Genomic DNA, 18,701 nt, shown 5'->3' on the forward strand with positions numbered 1-18,701 from the left:
AATCTTGTACAAAGTATGATGTATTTCAATGTGTCAACAACTAGAATGCTTTATAACTTAAAACAAAAAACTTATTTAATAGAAAACATTTGAATTATTCTAGGAGGTTAATACTTTTTTATAGATTTTCGGATTAGAGCTAATCGTTGCTTGTGAGCTTCAGTGACGGTTGCTCTTTTGTAAGGACGAACTTCATCAGTTCCAAAACCAGGAATCCACATATTCCAATTTGTTTCTGCAAGTAAAACAAAAGTTTGTTTAGATCGATTCAAAAAGGCTATAAATTAATTCTAACTGGTATATAAAAAGTACAAAAAAACAGTGATATTCTCATTTTCTTGAACCATTTCATCTTCAGTCCCTGTACATTGACAGGTTTTTCTAATTTTTTTATATTCAAAAGTAATTTCAATATTTTAGAGACCCAATTTGAATTTTTTTTCAGATTTGTAAATGTTATATACCTAAATGAAGCTGTACATCTTTAACTTCCACAGTATTGGCATGACGATGTTTGGCTATTAAGCAAGCTGCGTTGACAGTTGTTTCCACAAAATCATCAGCAAGCTGTAACAGCATTTCTTCCACTTCTTCGTCCAGCTGTTCGGTAGGATCAACTTCTTTCACTAAATCTTGTAATCGAGCTTTCGACAAAAACTGTAAACAAACGGAATTCCTGTATTTAACACTCTTTCCACACTTGTTTAATTGTAGTTCAATTTTTTGCCCGATAAATTAATAGATTTTCTTCCAATGGGAGGAACTTTGAAAAATTTCGATCAATTTTCAAAGTAAAAAAATCAATGATAAATAATGCTCAATTCAACTGAACGAGGATGCAATAGGTAGAAAAAAAAACAGATCGTACTTGCAAAGGATCAATCGAAGATCCACTAGTGGATGAAGATGTTAATGGTTGATGAATTTTTGAAGGTTGCGATGTTTGTGACGTTTGTTGTGTCTGCGGTTGACTTTGCGACGAGTGTTGGGGACTGACGCTTTGTGAGGACGAATTCATAGCTGAAAAATTTTGATTGCTGGGCCCCACGGATTGTAAATTTCCCAAAGTGACAGTAGAATCGCATCCACTGCCACCAGATTGTGATAAAACTGATTGATGTGACATAATCGTTGATTCTGTAGTTTTCCAAACAATAAAACGCGTAAACAAGGTTCACCGGACCCCCTGAACAATGAGGTTAAGGTAAATGTCGATTGAAGCAGCGCATAGCGGGCATTCTGCTGACTAATATACTGAAACTGAAACTCGAGTTTCACGGAGGGGTAGAAACACTGGTTTTTATTCAATTTTCAATAGATTTAAAGTTCGCCTTTTATTTTTGTTTTATATCTAATATCAGCCAACTGTCAGTTGAATTTTTTTTCTGTATTTACCCTGCCGTTTATTACTGTTCCCGCATAATCTGAGGAATAAAATAAGTGAAATCATCAAACGTTTTTCTGAATCAAAAGCCAGCATAGTTAAATACCATTGCTGAGCAACGGCTCAGTTGACATCATGGTGAACAATTTAAAAGAAGAATGTTCCATTTTCAATTGGTATCATATATTCGCGAAAGATTCTCTCGAGGCACGACTTGTCCGAATGCCCAACGAAGTACTCGAGTATTTGCAGCACGATGCATTCATTCTTCCTGTTGAGGCTTCCAACAACATTTCCGTCAATACCGAGTGGAGTGACGGATTATCAACCAATGTAGATTTATCAGAGGCAAGTTCCATTGTTTATGAATTGTTGGCCTTTTAGACTTAAAAGAGTGAATTTATTGTTTTATAAAATATTTCAGGAAACTGAGGAGGAGCAGCCAAGCTTTCCAAATTTCAGTCGTCGTATACAGGAAATAATAGATGAATTTGGCGCTGTGTTTCTCAAATGCAATTGGAGAAGTCCTTCTGTATTTTAATACTTTTGAAATAATTGTCACATTTACTTGCTTATAGCTTTTTGACATCGGATCAAGTTCTTAAAGAGCGATGAAGTAATTTACTCCTCTCAAATAGTCTTATCCATACAAATTATACATCCCTAAATTTGTTCTAATATGAGGATCGGGAATTTAAAAAAACTATATGATATATCTTAAAAATTTTTTTTTGTAGATGCAGCAATTGAATTTTTAAACAATTTCAAGACTAAAAATTTCTTTAATTTTTCACTCATTGACAGGATGCAACGTGGGTTGCACCAACAAAAACTCTCAAATGTACATCCCTGGAAGAAGTTTATTTGTTGTTAAAAAGCTCGGATAGAATATGCGGTGATTTAAATGCGATCGAACGTCATACAAATAATGAGTCACGGTGTGTTTTGCCTGCATTACTTGTCCTCAAAAGATGGAAGGACATCATTCCCAGCACCGAGTTTCGTTGTTACGTCGTCAAAGACAAGCTTGTTGGTAATTTGAGTAGAATGATAAAAAACCATATTCTTATTTCACAAGTTACTTCGGTTTAGAAACTTTTTATTCTTGCATGCATTCTTGTTACTCGTCTATTAGGAATTTGCCAGCGAGACGCATCGCAATATCATCAGCACATAGAATCTGAAAAATATAATATTCGGAAAGATATAACCAGTCTTTTCAACGAAAGAATCAAAGGCCGCTTCAAGTTGAACGATTGTGAGTTTGCTACCAGTAGCTAATTATTTTTATTTATTTGTAAGCTAATGGTAAAATAATTTTTTTCCAACGCAAACCGATTGCTGTATGATTGTAAGCTGCTTTTTTAATCCTGTAGATTCTTTCGATGTGATACGATACAAAAAGGACAAAGTCAAGATCGTAGATTTCGGTCCACTCGACGAGACCGTTACCAAGGGTATGTTGTTCACGCTGGAAGAATTGCTGAATCCAACAAGTGGTGACGACACAGAATCCCCGGAATTTCGTTTCATCGCAGAAAACATGGGAATACAACCAACGACGAATAATCATTTTTGCGTTCCTCAAGAGATCAACGAGTATTTTCGATTAGCTGGAAACGCTTCGATTATGGATGTAATTCAGAGGGTAAGCTGTCGATCGGAGTTTGAATATACGGAGCAAAAATTCATAAAGAAAGTAGCGAACGCAAACTTTTTTGGATTTTATAGGAAGTCGAGAATCAAAATGAAACTTGAGAGAACCGATGATTCATCGTCAGAGGCAAATGTACAGATATTGTATCGGAAGTGTTTCGCCCGATTGCGCAACGAATAATAAATCCGTTTTTTTCCAAACAAAACGAGCACGATTCATTTTGAACTCTGCCTGTGAATGACTGTAAAAAAAGATTGTTCTTTTACTGACAAGGAATTTATAACGCGAGTAGGAGAGTTTTGAGCCTACAACTAAAGGGTTTTGCAAAGAAAGTAATTCGGCAATTTTTCGTGAGATGGGACAAAACAACAGCGTATACAGAATTTTTCATCATTTATATTCTGCCAAGACCCTCCGTTTTTGCTATCGATACAATTACATAAACCGATGAAACACTAATCCTACGGTTTGTTTTTAAAGAATTAGCGTAATATTGCAATATTTGTCGGTTTGCCGTCGTCTTTTCGAGGGACGCGCGCCTTATATAGAAAATATGTCGTCTCGTTTATGTACAATATGCAACCCTTAATACTTGCGGATGAAAAAGGATTCACAATATATGGTATCTTCGGACAAATATTTTGTTAAATATACGCTGTACATACAACATATCATCGTTTTTTGTGGAGCATTATCCCCCTCGTTTGGTAGCGTTTGTTTTTTCATTTATTTTTAGTCTATTTCGGCCTCTATTTCCCTCGTATCGCTCGTCGAAATCTCATCCTCTACAGCGCCAAATCATTCAACTACGTTTCGAAGGTGTGAAGATGAAGTTAAGCGGACTTCTTTCCATCCTTGAAATAAGCATCTTTTTCACCATCGCATGGCCCTCCCCCCGCGTATTAACGTTCGATACTCGCTTGCGATTTGTGCATTCATTTTATTTTATTCCTTCAGTCACACAGATTTTCGTACTTTTTCTTTTTTTTCGCCTGTATATACGTATATACATACAGATATACCAACGTTGAATCAAAGTATAATATAAATCTCTTCTTCATTTTTAATACGTCGTCGTCGTCGTCGCTGCTCACCCATCCATAGATCGTTCACATATGTTGGTACAATAAAATGCTGGTACACTTGACGTAATTACAATCATGTAAACTAATATCTCTTCCATTGTTATAGTTTATATATACATGCGGGACAGCTTGTTTGTTTTCTCGTTTCCCTTTTTTTCATCAGTCATTTGCACAAAGTTTTCAACGCGCTCGCTCCTTCTCTCTTCTTCTCGCACTACTATCGTTATTTATATTTTATTCGCGCTTTCGCATTTGTGCTTGACACAGCTTCGTCGCGGCGACGTATCGTTATACAAGTAGTTCGTCAAACTCGCATTTTTCACCGCATTATTTCGCTGCTTTAATCTTCCTTTCTCTGATTAAACATTATTCTTTATTGTTTTTGTCATTGATTCAAACCTCGCTGTCGCATTCATTCCCGCCGTACTACGTAATATGACATAATACAACGCTTCGAATACTGGTAGATTCCTAAAGCGACGTAACTTTAGCTCTTATATAAACATACGTTACAAAAAACTCTCAGGTTACACATCTTAACGGTTTTTAAGAAGCTTTTTAAGTACCTCTGAAGCTAACTTTGGAAAACGGGTTTCTTTTTTCACATTTTCTCTCATTTCTTTTTTTTAGCTCTTTTATTGTTAGTACCACTAATTCTATCGAATTTATCCATCGTGGGCGTTTGCGTGTCTGTATGTGTGTGTGTATATGTCGTTTTGAGAATGGTTGATCTAGTAAATGCGTTCGGTACGACTATATGAAGGGAAAACTTGTAAATATGTGTATGTGTGTGTGTGTGTGTGTGTATTTACTTATACTCAATCTTTTTGTTTATTAATTTTTTTACCGAAAGCGACGTTATCATATTGATAAACGAATTGCTTTGCACATTATGAATTAATCAAAGTCTTTGTCGTATAGTCGTTCAAAAATAGGCGTCTATTTGGTGCGCCGATCATTCAAAATTTACATGTAAACAAGTTGCACTAATCGACTTAATGTACAGGAAGATAGATTTTCTTTATTTTTATACGTTCCTTTCTTTTACTCCTTCGCACCCTGCTCCCCCCCCCCCCCCCCCCCTCTGCCCTCCTTCTCATTCGTATTTTTCTCTCGTGAGATGTTGTTGTTTCGGTAGAATTACACATTTCAGAATGACGTAACTACGTAAAAGCAAATGACTGGTTGAAAAAAAATAAAAATTTATCGTACCAAAGGAAAAAAGAGAAAATAATTGCAAACAAGGAATGCTGCTATCTTGCGGAGATGCGGCGAAGATACACGCGGGTGAGAATTGTGATCGGTTTTTGCTCCGTTTTTCATGAACGCGAATTCGAATGGAAAGCTAGTAGCTGCTAGGACAGTTTGCGAATGCGATGCACAAAGTATAGAACCGCGCTAAATAAAATGGTCGCAAAAAAATACCAAGTTTGTTTATTGAACAAGGATGATTTTCGTATAATGAGATCAAATAAAATATTTAAAAGAGAGAAAAAAACGAAAAAATTTTTTTTTAAAATAACCAAACATAAATATAAGATGTTTGAAATACACTTGTATTCTACTTCACAGTCGGTACAAACAGATATTATTCTAAGTAAGAAAGAAAATAAACGAATAAAAGTACGTTTTGAACACGAAAAATTCGTATCTACGATACACGATTTTCCACATACAACATTGTCATTTCGTTATTATACATACATATAGATTTTGTTGTCGTTCTTTTTTTTTTCGTCTCACACGTCGCCCTACAACTAAGAAACAAATGACTTTGGGATAGAAACTCAACTTGTAGAGAATTTACAACGGGTCTCACCGCGCGCGCTCCCCTCTCCCGCGATACAAAAATCATTTCTTCATCAACTTATTATTTCATACAATCTTCTTTATTACAAATGCAGTATCTCGTTATTAATTGCGTGGCCATTCATACATTGCGATAATACACGGAGAGACAACGGAGAAAGGAATGATTATCGAGGTTGCATTCGTCGGAATCCAACAGAATTTTAATCTTTTATTATTTATATCTATACATTTTTTCAGCACGGTTTGAGCTAAAAAAATCGAGTCGAACGATTTTTTAAAATTAAATTCATTCCCGTGAGGGGCCTCGAATGTACTGTATATTCGCGTAAAAAATGCTGCCAGTTTGAAAAAATACAATGAAGATTTGAAAATGAAGGAAAAGATTTCGTTTCGCTCCGATGACCAAGACTCGAATATCATTAAAAGTAGCAGCAGGCGGTTGGAGGTAGATTCAGAACGGTGGAAGGAGTAGGAAAGGAAGAGGGGGGGAAAAAAGGATGACGATGATACAAATCTGCAATTTCGAAATAAGACGAAGCATTTTTGTACTAAAGTGCAACGATATAGTATGTTAATTTTTTTTTTCTTTTTTCTTCTTCAATGAATTACCTATCGAATCTACGTAATTTACAAAAGGATTTACACATGCACCAAATGACACGTTATGATCGGGCCAATAATGAGGGCGAATCAACGGATATTTGATGCCTCCTTCTTGTAAGTTACACCACTTTTCTCTCTCTCTCTCTCTTTCTCTCTCTTTGCTTTAAAATATTTTCGCAAAATAACTTGAAAACTTTTGCCATTTAACGTATTGATAAGAGGTAATAAAAAGAAGCACGAAATTTTCACTATATTCCGAGAAATGGAATGACGAAATGAATCAAAAGACCAATCGTCGATCGATTATATATACTACGGATGTTGATACAGAGTCGTTATCACTGATTGGCCCGAGCATGCCATGTTTAAGTATGCAATACACATCTCTAGAGTGATAGATACCGCCCGGGCGCTCGTGCGAGGCTGGAGAATTATTATACTGCTCGATTCAGCGTCCCATCGAACACTCTCTGCTTCATATATCATTTACTAAGATTTTATTCTTTCCATTTCTCAATCTTCCTTTCTTCTGTAATTTACCTTTCAATTTAATGTTTTTCACATTTGTATATGCTGTCCCGAGCCTCTCCGCTTGACTAGATTGCATTTCTAATGTTCTTAAAACTTTTGCTTTTGTTATCCTTTTTTTTTGTTTTTCACGTTTTCTCTTAATTTCATTTAAATCCCTAAATCTTGCCCGTACTCTCAAATGGATTCGTCGGACTATCGCTAGAATCGATCAACACCTAAAAGTAAAACGATTATCTATATCCGTATGAAGAACGACTGCTAATAAATCTTCTCGTATTCTCTTATTAAAGACGAATAAATTTAATACTAATTTATAATTACGAAGAATTTCATCTAAATTCCTACCCTCTCAATCTCCGTTTCGATCCCTTAATTCGTAAGTTTGTTTCTTTGTTAGATTTTTTTTTGTTTTCTTTAATTCTCATTTTCGCATTTATCTCGACCGAGAAATTCTCGGGGGCTTCGAAGCCTTCGCTATACACTCATTAAGCGTACTAATTATTTACACAATAGATGGGAGAATATATTCGTCATCGCGGTGGAGGAAGGTAGCAATATACCCAGCCCTTACTCTTGCCACCCCCTTCCCCCCTCCTTTCTTTCGTCGTATGTATAGTAGTTTAGATTTTCGATCTCTCGCGCGCGTATTGTTCGGGTCCGTCCAGTCTCTCTCTTTTAGCCCCATATTGTTTCATTATATATATTCGTCACTCTCAATATACTCTATTTAACAAGTGGTCTCGTTCGGTCAATGTTGATATATGATTCGAGGGTAACAAGACGAATTTAGATAATTTAAAGGAAATAGATAGAGTAGAGGGGGGGGTTATGGAATCGAGGCGAGAGCTCGTACGGTAGGACTACCTTTTCTTAGTGAACTGTTTCGAAGCGAATTGTTTCTTCTTAATTTTGTGATCTATCTTGTTGAGGACGGTTTTCTTTTTGGGTCTCTCGGGGGATCCGTTGCAACACGCGCAGCCTTTTTTAACGTGTCCTCTTAGACTGGAGCGTCGAGCGCGACAATCGGGTTCGATGAACGCGGTGTGACAAGTGCTAGCAGCGGTCGTAGTGGTTTTGGTGGTTGTGCTACCGGTAGTCGTGGCGGTGTTGTTGGCGCTAGCAGCGGTACCGATCGATTCCTCGTCCGAGGCTCCGGAAGCTCTGTCCCTCGAAGTTACGCCCGCAGCGGAGGCTGTTTCGTTCATAACATAATTTTTCATCCGTTTACCAATAATGTTGTTAGCCTCGGTGCGGTTCAAAACGACTCTGGCGTTAACTTGTAGCTGTTTGTTCTTTTTTTTGAGGCAAGCGGCCTTCTTCGCGCTAATCGAACGAGCGTTCTCCTCCAAACCGTTCGTTATGTCGGCGTTATCCTCGGTTTGGCTGCTCATAGCTTCGCTTATACTCGAATCTTCCTCGTCGCTGCTCGTTCTCGTTCTCTCGGACATTGGACTTGACCAGGAGAGATATTCGGCCCGTAATAACTTTGTTGTTCCTCGCTTCTTATTGGTATATGTGTATTTGTGAGTCGCTAAGAGTGGCCCGGTGATCGGGGATAGAGGAGATTCAATCGTGACGTCGGTGTTGCTCGTATTCATAAGGCTGAGGCTCTCTTCCTCGTCCTCCTCCTCCTCCTCCTCATCCTCCTCCTCTTCCTCTTCTTCTTCTTCTTCCTCCTCTTCCTCCTCCTCCTCTTCCTCGTCTTCTTCCCCTTCCTCTTCCTCCTCTTCCTCTTCCTCCTCCTCCTCTTCCTCATCTTCCTCTTCCTCCTCGTCGGAGCTTCCGGTCGATACGTTGTTAACATTTGCGACCGGTGGAAGTGATTCGGAGTCCATGATATCTATGTCGAGTTTGATGTTCGACGGTAACGCAGAAATGGTGGTGCTCGGGGCGGCCTCCTTGGAGATGTTGCGCGATCTCACTTTCGTTCGCCTTGTCTCAGCTTTGGAAAAATCTGATACGTTGATGTGGTGGCAGGCAGCGGTAACACCGGTCGCGGGTGACAATCTGGAAATGTCGGAATAACTGTTGGAAGCTTCATCCTGGCTGAGATTATCGAGACTGAGTCGTATGTGCTTTGCGGCAGGCGGGCTGCTGCTACTCTCCATCCGCATCTCGTCCTCGACTTTCTCTCGTTTGGAACGTTTAACCGGGGGCGCGTCCTTGATATTTCTCGCTCGTTGCATCGCCGCAGCGTTTTTTCTTCTCTCGTTGACTTTGAAATCGGTAGGAATGGCAACGGGGCTTGTATCCCGACTCCCGCTCGACGAATCCAAAGGACGAAAGTACGACGAGGCGTTGTACAATTTCATACCAAGCGGTTGACTGCACGAGGCGTCCTGCGACAGATGATCGAACGACGGTGAGTGATTGGTGTCGAAGAGAAGATCAGCCTCGGGAAATAGATCGCTCGTACTCGGCTCGTCGACCCCCAAATCTTCGCATTCTTCAGACAGGCTCTTTTGTAATCTCAGCTCCCGTTCCATCGCCGCCGCTTTTCTCTCCATTTTTTGTTGCAACAATTCTCGATCCAATCTTGGATTCGACTGACTCTTGACCATTCCCCCTTTGTTCGGATATTGTTGAAAAGGTGGCGGCGGTGGTTGCTGCTCGACCAAACTATGATTCATGAAATATTTTTTCGCGTTTGTCTGATAGACTACTTGACCACTGGCACTACCAGCGGCGCCACCGCTCGTCATATCGATGCCTTGTCCTTTGTTTATTATTTGTAGCACACCTTGAACTTGGGAAGTATTTTCGTTCTCTCGGGAGTAAACCTTCAACGGCTCGATCGCTATTTGATTGCTAGAAGCCGGCACGTATCTCCACGGTGTATCGGGCGATGATTTTCTTTCCGGTTCCCAGGCCTCTTGAAGTCTCGCGTTGGCGCACATGATACCGTTGCCAACTTTACTAGCGTCCAATACTTCGCCGCTACCACTGCCACCGCTCGTATTTCGTATCAACGCCGATGATGACTCTTGGCTATCGCAGTTTCCGGTCTCACCTAAATATTCTCCGGCGTTATCGATGCCCGTCGAAATCGTAGTGGTCGCTGGCGTCGCGAGAGTTCGTCCCCTCGATGCACTCGTAGTCGTCGTCGTTGTCGTCGTCGTCGTCGTCGTCGTCGTCATCGTCGTTGTTGTCGTTTGTTTACCCGCAGTAGCACTCGAGACAGGAACAGACTCTGTGAGAAAATTCAATGATTTGTTCGTTATGCGTAATAATAAAAATCTTTCTTCGTTGTCCCTCAATATTTGTGGGTCAATACAGATGGAACAACTAAAGGAACATCTAATCGATCGATTGGAATATTTGAAAAAATATTTCAATAAAAATACATAATACAGTTTTTTGAACTTCATTAGTCCTAGGGGTTCGTCACATGCCATGCGATAATGAACATGCCTCCCTCTGCCCATCCCCTGTCGTCGTTACTTGTTTTTTTCTCTTCCTCAAACGAAAACAGACATACCGGACCGGGCAAAGAGGAAAAAAAATGGTTTGCTCAAACGAAACGTCTACTACCGCGTTTTCTCGCGTTAATTACGATTCTTACCGAGTTTTGTACTACTTTGCAAAGACGTCACAATGCACGAAGATACAAGAGAGTTGGTCGTGATGAGAGTCCTTGATAAATTATCGTTAGCTCCGATGTTTTCGTCGATTTTTCTTTTGACTGTTTTCGGTGGGATAACTTTGTCACCGCAAGTCATTTCGGTCGAGGCCTCTTTCATTTCTTTCTCTCGTTGGTGCTGCTGCTGCTGCTGCTGCTGCTGCTGCTGCTGCTGAGCTTGCTGATGGTTTTGTTGATGTTGTTGATGATGATGATGTTGTTGACTATTGTTGACAAGCGTTAGATTGGGCTGAGGTGCAAAAGCGAGAGCTATAGTTTGTCCCTGTAAAGTAACGGGCTTATCCGATAGTGTACCCTGATGTTCCTGGCCAGTCTTTTTCTCGCTGCTCGTTCGAGGAACGACGGAAGTCGCAGGCGCAAGGCATACGACGCTGTCAGCTTTGATTCCCCCGGTCGATGTTGCCAATTTCGCAATCGTCGAATTAAACAATCTCGGGCCTTGAAGAGCAAGATTCGGATTGCCGCTCGTTATAACGCCGCAAATTTGTTGACTCTCCCCACCGATATCGCTAATGTTACGTTGTAATTGCAAACCGATCGTTGATGTTTTATTGACAATTATCGTATTCGAGGCTGATTCACTGCTGGTTACACTCGTAACGACGGCCTCGTGCCTCGTCGAGGAGTTAACGCCAACGCTATTTTCGTTATTAGTTTTGTCGTGAACGATACTACCGCCGCTGCCCCCGCTCGAGATTGCGGTCTCACCGACACTTCTGCATTGAGTACTCGCAGTGGTGTGGGTAGCGAGTGGTAGAGACGTAGTCGCGTTCTGTAATACGTTTTGTCCAGTAGTCGACGACAACGTTTGACTCGCGTTTATCGTTTGAAGATTCGGCAATTTGACTTGCTTCATTTGTCCCCCTGGTTGAATTATTTTGCTAGGGTTAAGGATCGATTGGAGGACTAGAGTATTTCCAACACCGCTGGTACCGGAAGCCCTCACTGACGTTGGTACGGTAGCAAGTAATTTTGAATTGCTCGAAACGATCGTAAATTGTTGTCCACTTTTCATGATATTCATCGGTAAGATATAATTGGCTGGCATTAGAACTGTCGCGCTGCCAATTTTACCGGTCACGGAAGCGAGAGCCTCGCTTACGCTCACCGCAGTTCCGGTACCGGTTTGTATGGCTTCTTGAACGATTACGGCTCGTGGTTGTCCGTTACCGGGTTCGGTAAATATGAGATTTCGTCTTTTCGAATTCAACTCGACAGCTTCGTTCGAATCGGTGGTCAAGTTTCTCGTTTCCGAGCTCGTCTCGAGAACGTTACTCGTCGCGACGGTTCCGCTCGCGGCGGTGATGCCACCAACGACGTTGGATTCTTCATGAGACGAATAACCCAACGGACTGCTATCCTGTAAGTGTACGACGCCGCTGGAAGAATCCTCGCTTCCCATTGTCCGGCCCAAATCGTCGATACCGCCGCCGGGACTCATCTCCGAGGTTTGGCCCCCGCTTCCTCCTCCGCCCCCGCCGCTCGACGATTTCGACTTGCTCGAGCTCGATTTTTTACGCTTCGACGATTGGCTGGGATTGGTGGGTGGATTGGAGCGTCTTCTCGGTGCAGGCTTATTGTTCAGATCCGGGGAGTTCCTCAATTGTTCCGCGTACTCGGCTAATATCGTGTAAATCCTCTGAGCCGTTTGCTCGTCTTCTTGAGGCTTTTGTTGAGGTTTCGGTATGGGAGATGCTTTTGCCGCGGTGGTAGTTGCGGTAGTGGTGGTCGTGGAGCCGGTGGCGCTCGCGGAGGTCGCGGTCGTCGTGGTCGTCGTAGTGCTGCTGCAGCTGCTGCTGTTGCTGCTCGTTTTCACCGCTTTAGGTACAAATTTTTTGCTCGATTTTGAGGAAGCCGTCGGGGGTGTTTTACCCGCCGAAGGATTGCTCGAAGCGGCGGGTGCGGGTGTTACGCAGGGGCTCGATGAGCTCTGAGACGTTACGCTGAGAGCCGGTGAGGCGGCCGGTTGACAGTAGCTCGTTACAACGACGACCTGCGTAGAATTTCCGATGACTTTTTGCGGCGTCGTTGAGCCACCGCCACCGGGGCCACCTGCGGCTCCACCCGCCGCAGAACCACTCTGATTCACGTAGGCCAACGAGACTTTTTGCGAGAATACATCTTGTTGATGGAAGGTGAGAGTGGTCGTATTGCCGTTACTACTCGTAAATTCGGTACTCGTTGGCGGGGGTTGAGTCGGTATCAAGAGTTGTTGAGCGAGAGCACTCACCGCTTGTTGATGCTGTTTGACAACGACTCCCGGTGGTGTCTGTTGGCACGTTGTTTGCGTTTGTACGGTAGTTGTCGAGGAGATGCCGGAGGTTGATTGCAATTGTTGCGGTTGTATCGTACTCCTCTCTTTAACCTGCTCGAGAACGCTTTCGAATTCTCGAAGTTGTTCCAGAGTGGTGGAACTAACTTGATTGGGTACTTCGATCGAGGAATTGATGAGTGCTTCGTTTCTAACGACGCTCGACTGGTTCTGAGTTGTTTGTTGTTGCTGAATACGCGGACCGCCGGATAACGCGGCTTGTATCGCTTCGGCAAGGTGTTGCTGCTGCCTCAAAGGCGTACCGGCTCGAATGATATTCAATTTAACGACTGGCGTACGACCGCCCGGGAGAGAATTAGTGTGCGATATCGAGGGTATGAGGTTGAGCTGATTCGTCGTCGATATCGTAACGGGAAGCTTGTGCGTGTATATGACGCCACCGGGAGGTCCGCTCTGTACAAGTTGCGCGAGAGTCTGACTCACGGCTGTGCCGGTGCTTCCTCCGCCGGCGTTTCCCCCGTTGTTGGCGTTGGCGCTTTGTACGATATTGAGTATTTGTCGCGCGCTGCTCGCGGCCAACCCACGGTTCGTCACCGGTATGTTGGATAACGATTGAACGTTTATACCCGTATTCGACGATTGATGAGTACTCGGGACCGAAGTTTGCACCGCTTTCGAGAGGTTCGACGTCTTCTGTAAAACGCTCGAGTGTTGAAGCAACACCGATGTATCATTTTTTGTGCCGGTCGAACATGTTGCAGCGCCAGCCGTAATGGTACTTGTACCGGTACTGGTGGTGGTCGCTACTGCTGCTGCTGCTGCTGCTGCTGCTGCAGCTGCTGCCTGTGCTGCAGCTGCCACTGCTGCTGCCACGGCCGTCGTCGGGGTCGTCGTCGTAGTCGTATTAGCTGCTGTGCTCGCGGCGGTCGCAGCAACGGTCGTCGTCGTCGTTGTTTTCGTCGCTGTCGGCGGCACTGTCGTCGTCGTCGTTGTCGTCGTTGAGATGGTCGCGTTAGTCCCGCTCGTCGTGGTCCCTTCGCTCGACAGCGTAAAAATGGTTTTGCGGAAAGCCTGCTGAAACTTTGGTAAAACAGCGTTTTGCCCGGACGACTGCTGATTGAGCTTAAGGATATTAGGTGTTCTCTCGTAAGTGTTGCGATTCACGATTATCGGGCTAGTCTCGATAACGCGCTGCATTTGACGAGGGAAAGTAACGCTTTCCTCGCGATTGTGGAGAGTCAGGAGGTTGCGTTGATTGGCAGGAGGGTTGGAGGAGGTTTGGACAGAGGATAATTGATAACCTCCGCCAGGTTTGCACACAAGGTGGAGCTGCTGCTGCTGCTGCTGCTGCTGCTGCTCCGAAGTTATCGGGGGCAAGCTGCTGTTAGTGATACTTGCGGAAGGAGATGACGACTCTGTGGGTGAGTCGTTTTGACGAGAAGCCTGATTAAGATTGCCGCGACGGGGACTATCGGGCTCCGTGGTCGATGCGTTCGTAGAACTGTTCGTTGGCGAATTGTCAGGTGGCTGATTCGCCTCGTCACCCATGTCGTGCAATCCCGATAATCTCGGAGGTGGTGTTTGTCCCGCCGGGCTCAAACCTACGCCGCTGTCGTGTCCACCGGATGAAGGTGTACCCGGTAGCTGGATGTTACTACCAACGATACTCGAGGTACGATTTCTCGGTGGTGTATTGCCGCTATTCGCCGAGCCTGAATTCGGACTTTGTGGAATGTTTCGGGAGAGCTGTACAACGTTTACCGTCGATTGTACTCGGGGCGGTACTATCATATCCAACGAATTCAACCCCGGTACATTCTTGGCAAGTATGTCCGAATCTCTGACAGCTTTGGCAAGAATATCAAACTTGTTTTTTGACGAATTCAATCTGGCACCACCGCCACCACCACCAACGCCGACACCGACACCGACGCCGACGCCGATGCTTCTTCGGTTACGACCCGGTGCCCCTGCTCGCGAACCTCTCCCGCCACCGCCGCCACCGACCTTATCGTTCGGTTCACCCTTCCGTTTGTGATATGCACCGATTGAACTCTTATGAGGCGAGAATGGCATTTTCTCGCGTATATTAATTAGTTGACTCGATATATCCCCCGCGGTCAATTGAGCGGCGGCTACCGCTGCTTTTTTCGTAACCAACAGCTTACGATCTACCTCATCCGCTCTCGTAAGTACAATCTTAGGATTGAGATTGAGCGTGCTCAACATCGGCGCGAATTTAGCAACGTTACTACCCGTATTATTGTTCACCGCGTTCGCAACAGCCGCGACCGCTTCCTTATTTTTATTCATGAAATTCTTTTGCAATATCTGAGCCATTCGCGTTGGCTGCTTTTTTGCATTGTGCGGTCTGAACATCCTCAGAGATTTCAGTACCGCCGGATCGCTCCGCTTTTCCGTTATTATGAGAGGCGCAGCGGCCGTATAAGTCGAACCCTTTATAGTCTCGCGGTTGTTCTCATCCATGTCCGCGGCGAAAAGCGTTATCATGTCGCTGCTACTGACGTCCGAGCTGCTTACATCCTCCGGCGTATGACGCAAATGATTATCGTTGACGAGCATGTGAAAATGCGATACCGAATCGACCACGCTCGAGGAACAAATGCTAGCTTTATCGCGCTTCTTCGAAATCTCGATCGGGCTAGAATTATTGATTTTGTTGTCACGTCGGAAGCCATCGCTACCGAGACTATCGGTCTGACTGTCCTGCGTATTGGTATCGGTATCGGATACCACCGAGCTCGTTCCGCTGTTGTTTCTGAAATTATTTCCACCTCCTTCTCCACCAACGCCACCACCTCCTCCACCGCCGCCGCCACTGCCGCCTCCTCCTCCTCCTCCTCCTCCTCCTCCACCCCCTTTACACTCGGCACTTTCGTAATCGCTCTCGGATGATTCTAACCTGTGTACTTTACGTTGTCTCCCGGTCCTCCGTAATTGCATGACGCTGCCGCTGTCTGAATCCGTCGTGTCGTCGAGGCTCCTCCGAGTCGATGATCTCTTGTAACCACCGGCCGGTTGAAAACTACCAAATTGTTCGGAACTGTCCGAGGGCATGTCGACCCATTGCTCGTATCCTTTCTCGATCCCAAAGAACACGTCCTTGGTGTTATCGTCCTCCGACGGCCAATCTTTGAATTGCGAATAATCGATATTCAGATACTTGAGCTCCTTGTTCGTGTTACCGATCTCTTCGGCATTCTCGAGATAACGCTCGCATAGGCTGTGCAATTCTTTCCATTCGAGCACCCAGCTGAGCATGTGATAACGAGGACTGTTAAGTACAACTGCGAGATCGTCGCACAATTGGGGAGTTAGTCCGAGTTTTTCCGCGTCGAGCATATGATTTGGCACAGATTTCTCGTCGTAGTTGGCCGAACCGGTAACCACATCCCCGTTTATAAGTATAAGAGCGTCCAATGATCGATCCGCATTGTTGCCACTGCCCGTTGTTGTCTTCGTTGTTGCCGCTGTTGATACCTCGGTGGATTTGTTGTTTAACCCATCTACCGTACGATCCTTCGTAAATTCGCCGCAATTGAAGCACAACTCACCGGAAGGCGAATCCTCCTCCTCCTCTTCCTCCTCCTCCATTTTCATCTCTTTCTTCGAATGAAACATACACTTCTCCGACGATTTCAATGCATTTAACCCTTGATCCTTTCTTTGAAAATGTTTCGTTTCACCGTTCGAACTCGTTAAAACCGATGGTGATGATGAATTTGAAATACTTTTTAAGCAACAACCTCTCGTCGTCGCCTCGACTCCCCCCCTTTCTGTCGTCTCGGCTGTATCCATAATATTATTCCCTTTGACTTTTTCTAATAAATTGAAACTCGATTTTTCTACGATCTTGGCGTCATCGTTGTCGTTATCCTCACCACCGCTGCCGGAATGTTTCGTTTTGCCACAGGCCACAGCCATTTCAATAACTCTATCGTAGCAAGCGCGCGTCGGATGCAACGAGAATGCCGTCAACACGCATTCCCGGGCTATACCAATGTTTTTGTCGACAACGTCGGCTAATTTTAAAAATTGACCACCCAAACGTTCCGCAGTTTCACGAACTTTTTCCCTGTCGGCCTTGGCCTTTTGATTTTCCAATTCGTTCATGTCGGTCGTCAGAGCTCGCACGTAAAGCTCGATCACGAGAGGCTTGACGCTTTCACCAAACTGTAATTCGATAGAAAAAAACTGCAATTCGTTATCAAAAATTTGGACGGAATTGAAGAATCCGTGATCAACTGATAAAATGATACTCACGTGTTTGAGCAAAACTGCACAAAAAATGTACATGTGCTGTGCACTCTCAGCCGGCTCAATCAATTTCCTAATCATTCCGGGCAAGGTGGTCGATATATCCTTCAATTTGGCATGTAACATTGACCACGAATTGAATATCTGCTCGAGAACATTTGCCCCGGTTTCGGCAACAGGCCGGACCATTCCAGCGGTAACGAGATACTGGGCAACCAATTCGGCAGCTTTTATCGAGTTTCTCCAAACTCGGGCGGTTCCGTACTTGGTTGGTTTCTCACCGCTGAGTCTCTGGACTAGTTCTAGCGCCTCGTTCAGGTCCATTAATTTTAACTGTCAACAAATTCATTTACTCTCAATCAAACGACGACGACTACGCGGAACAGAGATAGGGATCTGGTGAAAGCTTACTTGAGCAAGTATATCTTGCATGCGTTTCAATTTGTACAAGAGAACAATGTATACGTCGAGCATGAAATCGACGTGTTGAGGATCCGAGACGGAGCGCAAGCGATCGCTCCTTCTGAGAGAACGAACGCACGCCGCGGCGAGGTTTATGGCAATGTCCTCGCAGCGATCCTCGCAGAGTATTTTCAGCCGCATTGTCAGTAATTCGCCCTTTTCCGAGCAGCAAAATTCTGAAATAATTTCGAGTTTGTTTATTCGCATTTATTTATCATTTTGGAGAAGCACCTTGAACGAAATTACAAACGTAAACCATTTCCGAATGGAGAATACGAAAATTTTTATAAATTCTCACCGTCTTCATTCTCGGAATCAGGTTGACCGTTGAGTATGCTGTCGAGGGCTGGACGAGCCCAGGGATTGTTGACAAGAGCTATGAGAGCGGTGCACCTCGGTGCGGCCGAATGGTGCACCAGGTGAGTCGCGCACCTCTGCAACGTCACGCAGAGATGCGTCTTTGTCGCAGGTGACAGCTTCGGCCATTCCCCGCGCAATACCAGTTTCAAAGTGTGTCTGAAACATTTCACTCAAATTATTCCAAGCTTCGACATACGCCTTTTCGTCAGCCATGCTTTTCATTTTTCTCACTGTGTGTGTGTGTGTGTGTGTGTGTGTGTGCATGTGTGTTACTGTTGTTTATTCTTTTTTTGGAAACTCGTCGGAAAATTACCCAAGAATTTTACTGCTGTTCTGCACGGAATAGAAATGCCCCCGTACATACGATAAACGAGATTTTTTACCTTCGTTTCACAGCGTCGTGAAGAGTAATTCGTCGAGAGGATACACGACGAGCGTGCATCAAGTGGTTTTTTTTTTTGCATTCCTTACAGACGGAGGAATCGTCGAGTGCGCTCGGAGATGTGAAATTAAAAGAGGAAAAACTTCCGGTTGGAATACGGACGAGTAGGAGAAAAATAAAATGCAAACGAAAAAGTGGACCGGTCCACGGGTCTCGAAGAAGCTGGAAACGGCAG

General features: G+C 44.0%; 3 protein-coding genes across 3 annotated transcripts in view; 1 reads left to right on the top strand and 2 right to left on the bottom strand.

Annotated features, from left to right (window-relative positions):
- Positions 1 to 2: 2 nt before the first annotated feature.
- On the bottom strand, positions 3 to 1,126 carry Taf12 (TATA-box binding protein associated factor 12). The gene is made up of 3 exons (XM_043426874.1): positions 869 to 1,126; positions 465 to 657; positions 3 to 235 (listed from the first exon to the last, which is right to left on the bottom strand). Exons 1-3 carry the CDS (start codon positions 1,124 to 1,126, stop codon positions 108 to 110), a joined length of 579 nt encoding a protein of 192 aa, XP_043282809.1. The 3' UTR covers positions 3 to 107.
- Positions 1,074 to 3,708, top strand: LOC122415061 (cell division cycle protein 123 homolog). Its single transcript, XM_043426872.1, has 7 exons — positions 1,074 to 1,204; positions 1,474 to 1,732; positions 1,809 to 1,916; positions 2,189 to 2,417; positions 2,520 to 2,642; positions 2,761 to 3,032; positions 3,116 to 3,708. The coding sequence occupies exons 2-7, from the start codon at positions 1,520 to 1,522 to the stop codon at positions 3,140 to 3,142; spliced, it is 972 nt and encodes a 323-aa protein (XP_043282807.1). The 5' UTR covers positions 1,074 to 1,204; positions 1,474 to 1,519; the 3' UTR covers positions 3,143 to 3,708.
- A 1,836-nt stretch (positions 3,709 to 5,544) lies between these two features.
- LOC122415066 (serine-rich adhesin for platelets-like) overlaps positions 5,545 to 18,701 on the bottom strand; it is a 39,967-nt gene continuing 26,810 nt past the window's right edge. Inside the window, 6 exon segments of the mRNA XM_043426877.1 lie at positions 5,545 to 10,262; positions 10,635 to 15,782; positions 15,870 to 17,178; positions 17,269 to 17,595; positions 17,674 to 17,900; positions 18,023 to 18,240. Of these exon segments, the coding sequence (XP_043282812.1) occupies positions 7,933 to 10,262; positions 10,635 to 15,782; positions 15,870 to 17,178; positions 17,269 to 17,595; positions 17,674 to 17,900; positions 18,023 to 18,240 (9,559 nt within the window). The 3' untranslated portion in view covers positions 5,545 to 7,932.

Source organism: Venturia canescens, chromosome 8 (genome assembly GCF_019457755.1).
Source record: "Venturia canescens isolate UGA chromosome 8, ASM1945775v1, whole genome shotgun sequence".
NCBI classification, from domain to species: Eukaryota; Metazoa; Arthropoda; class Insecta; order Hymenoptera; family Ichneumonidae; genus Venturia; species Venturia canescens.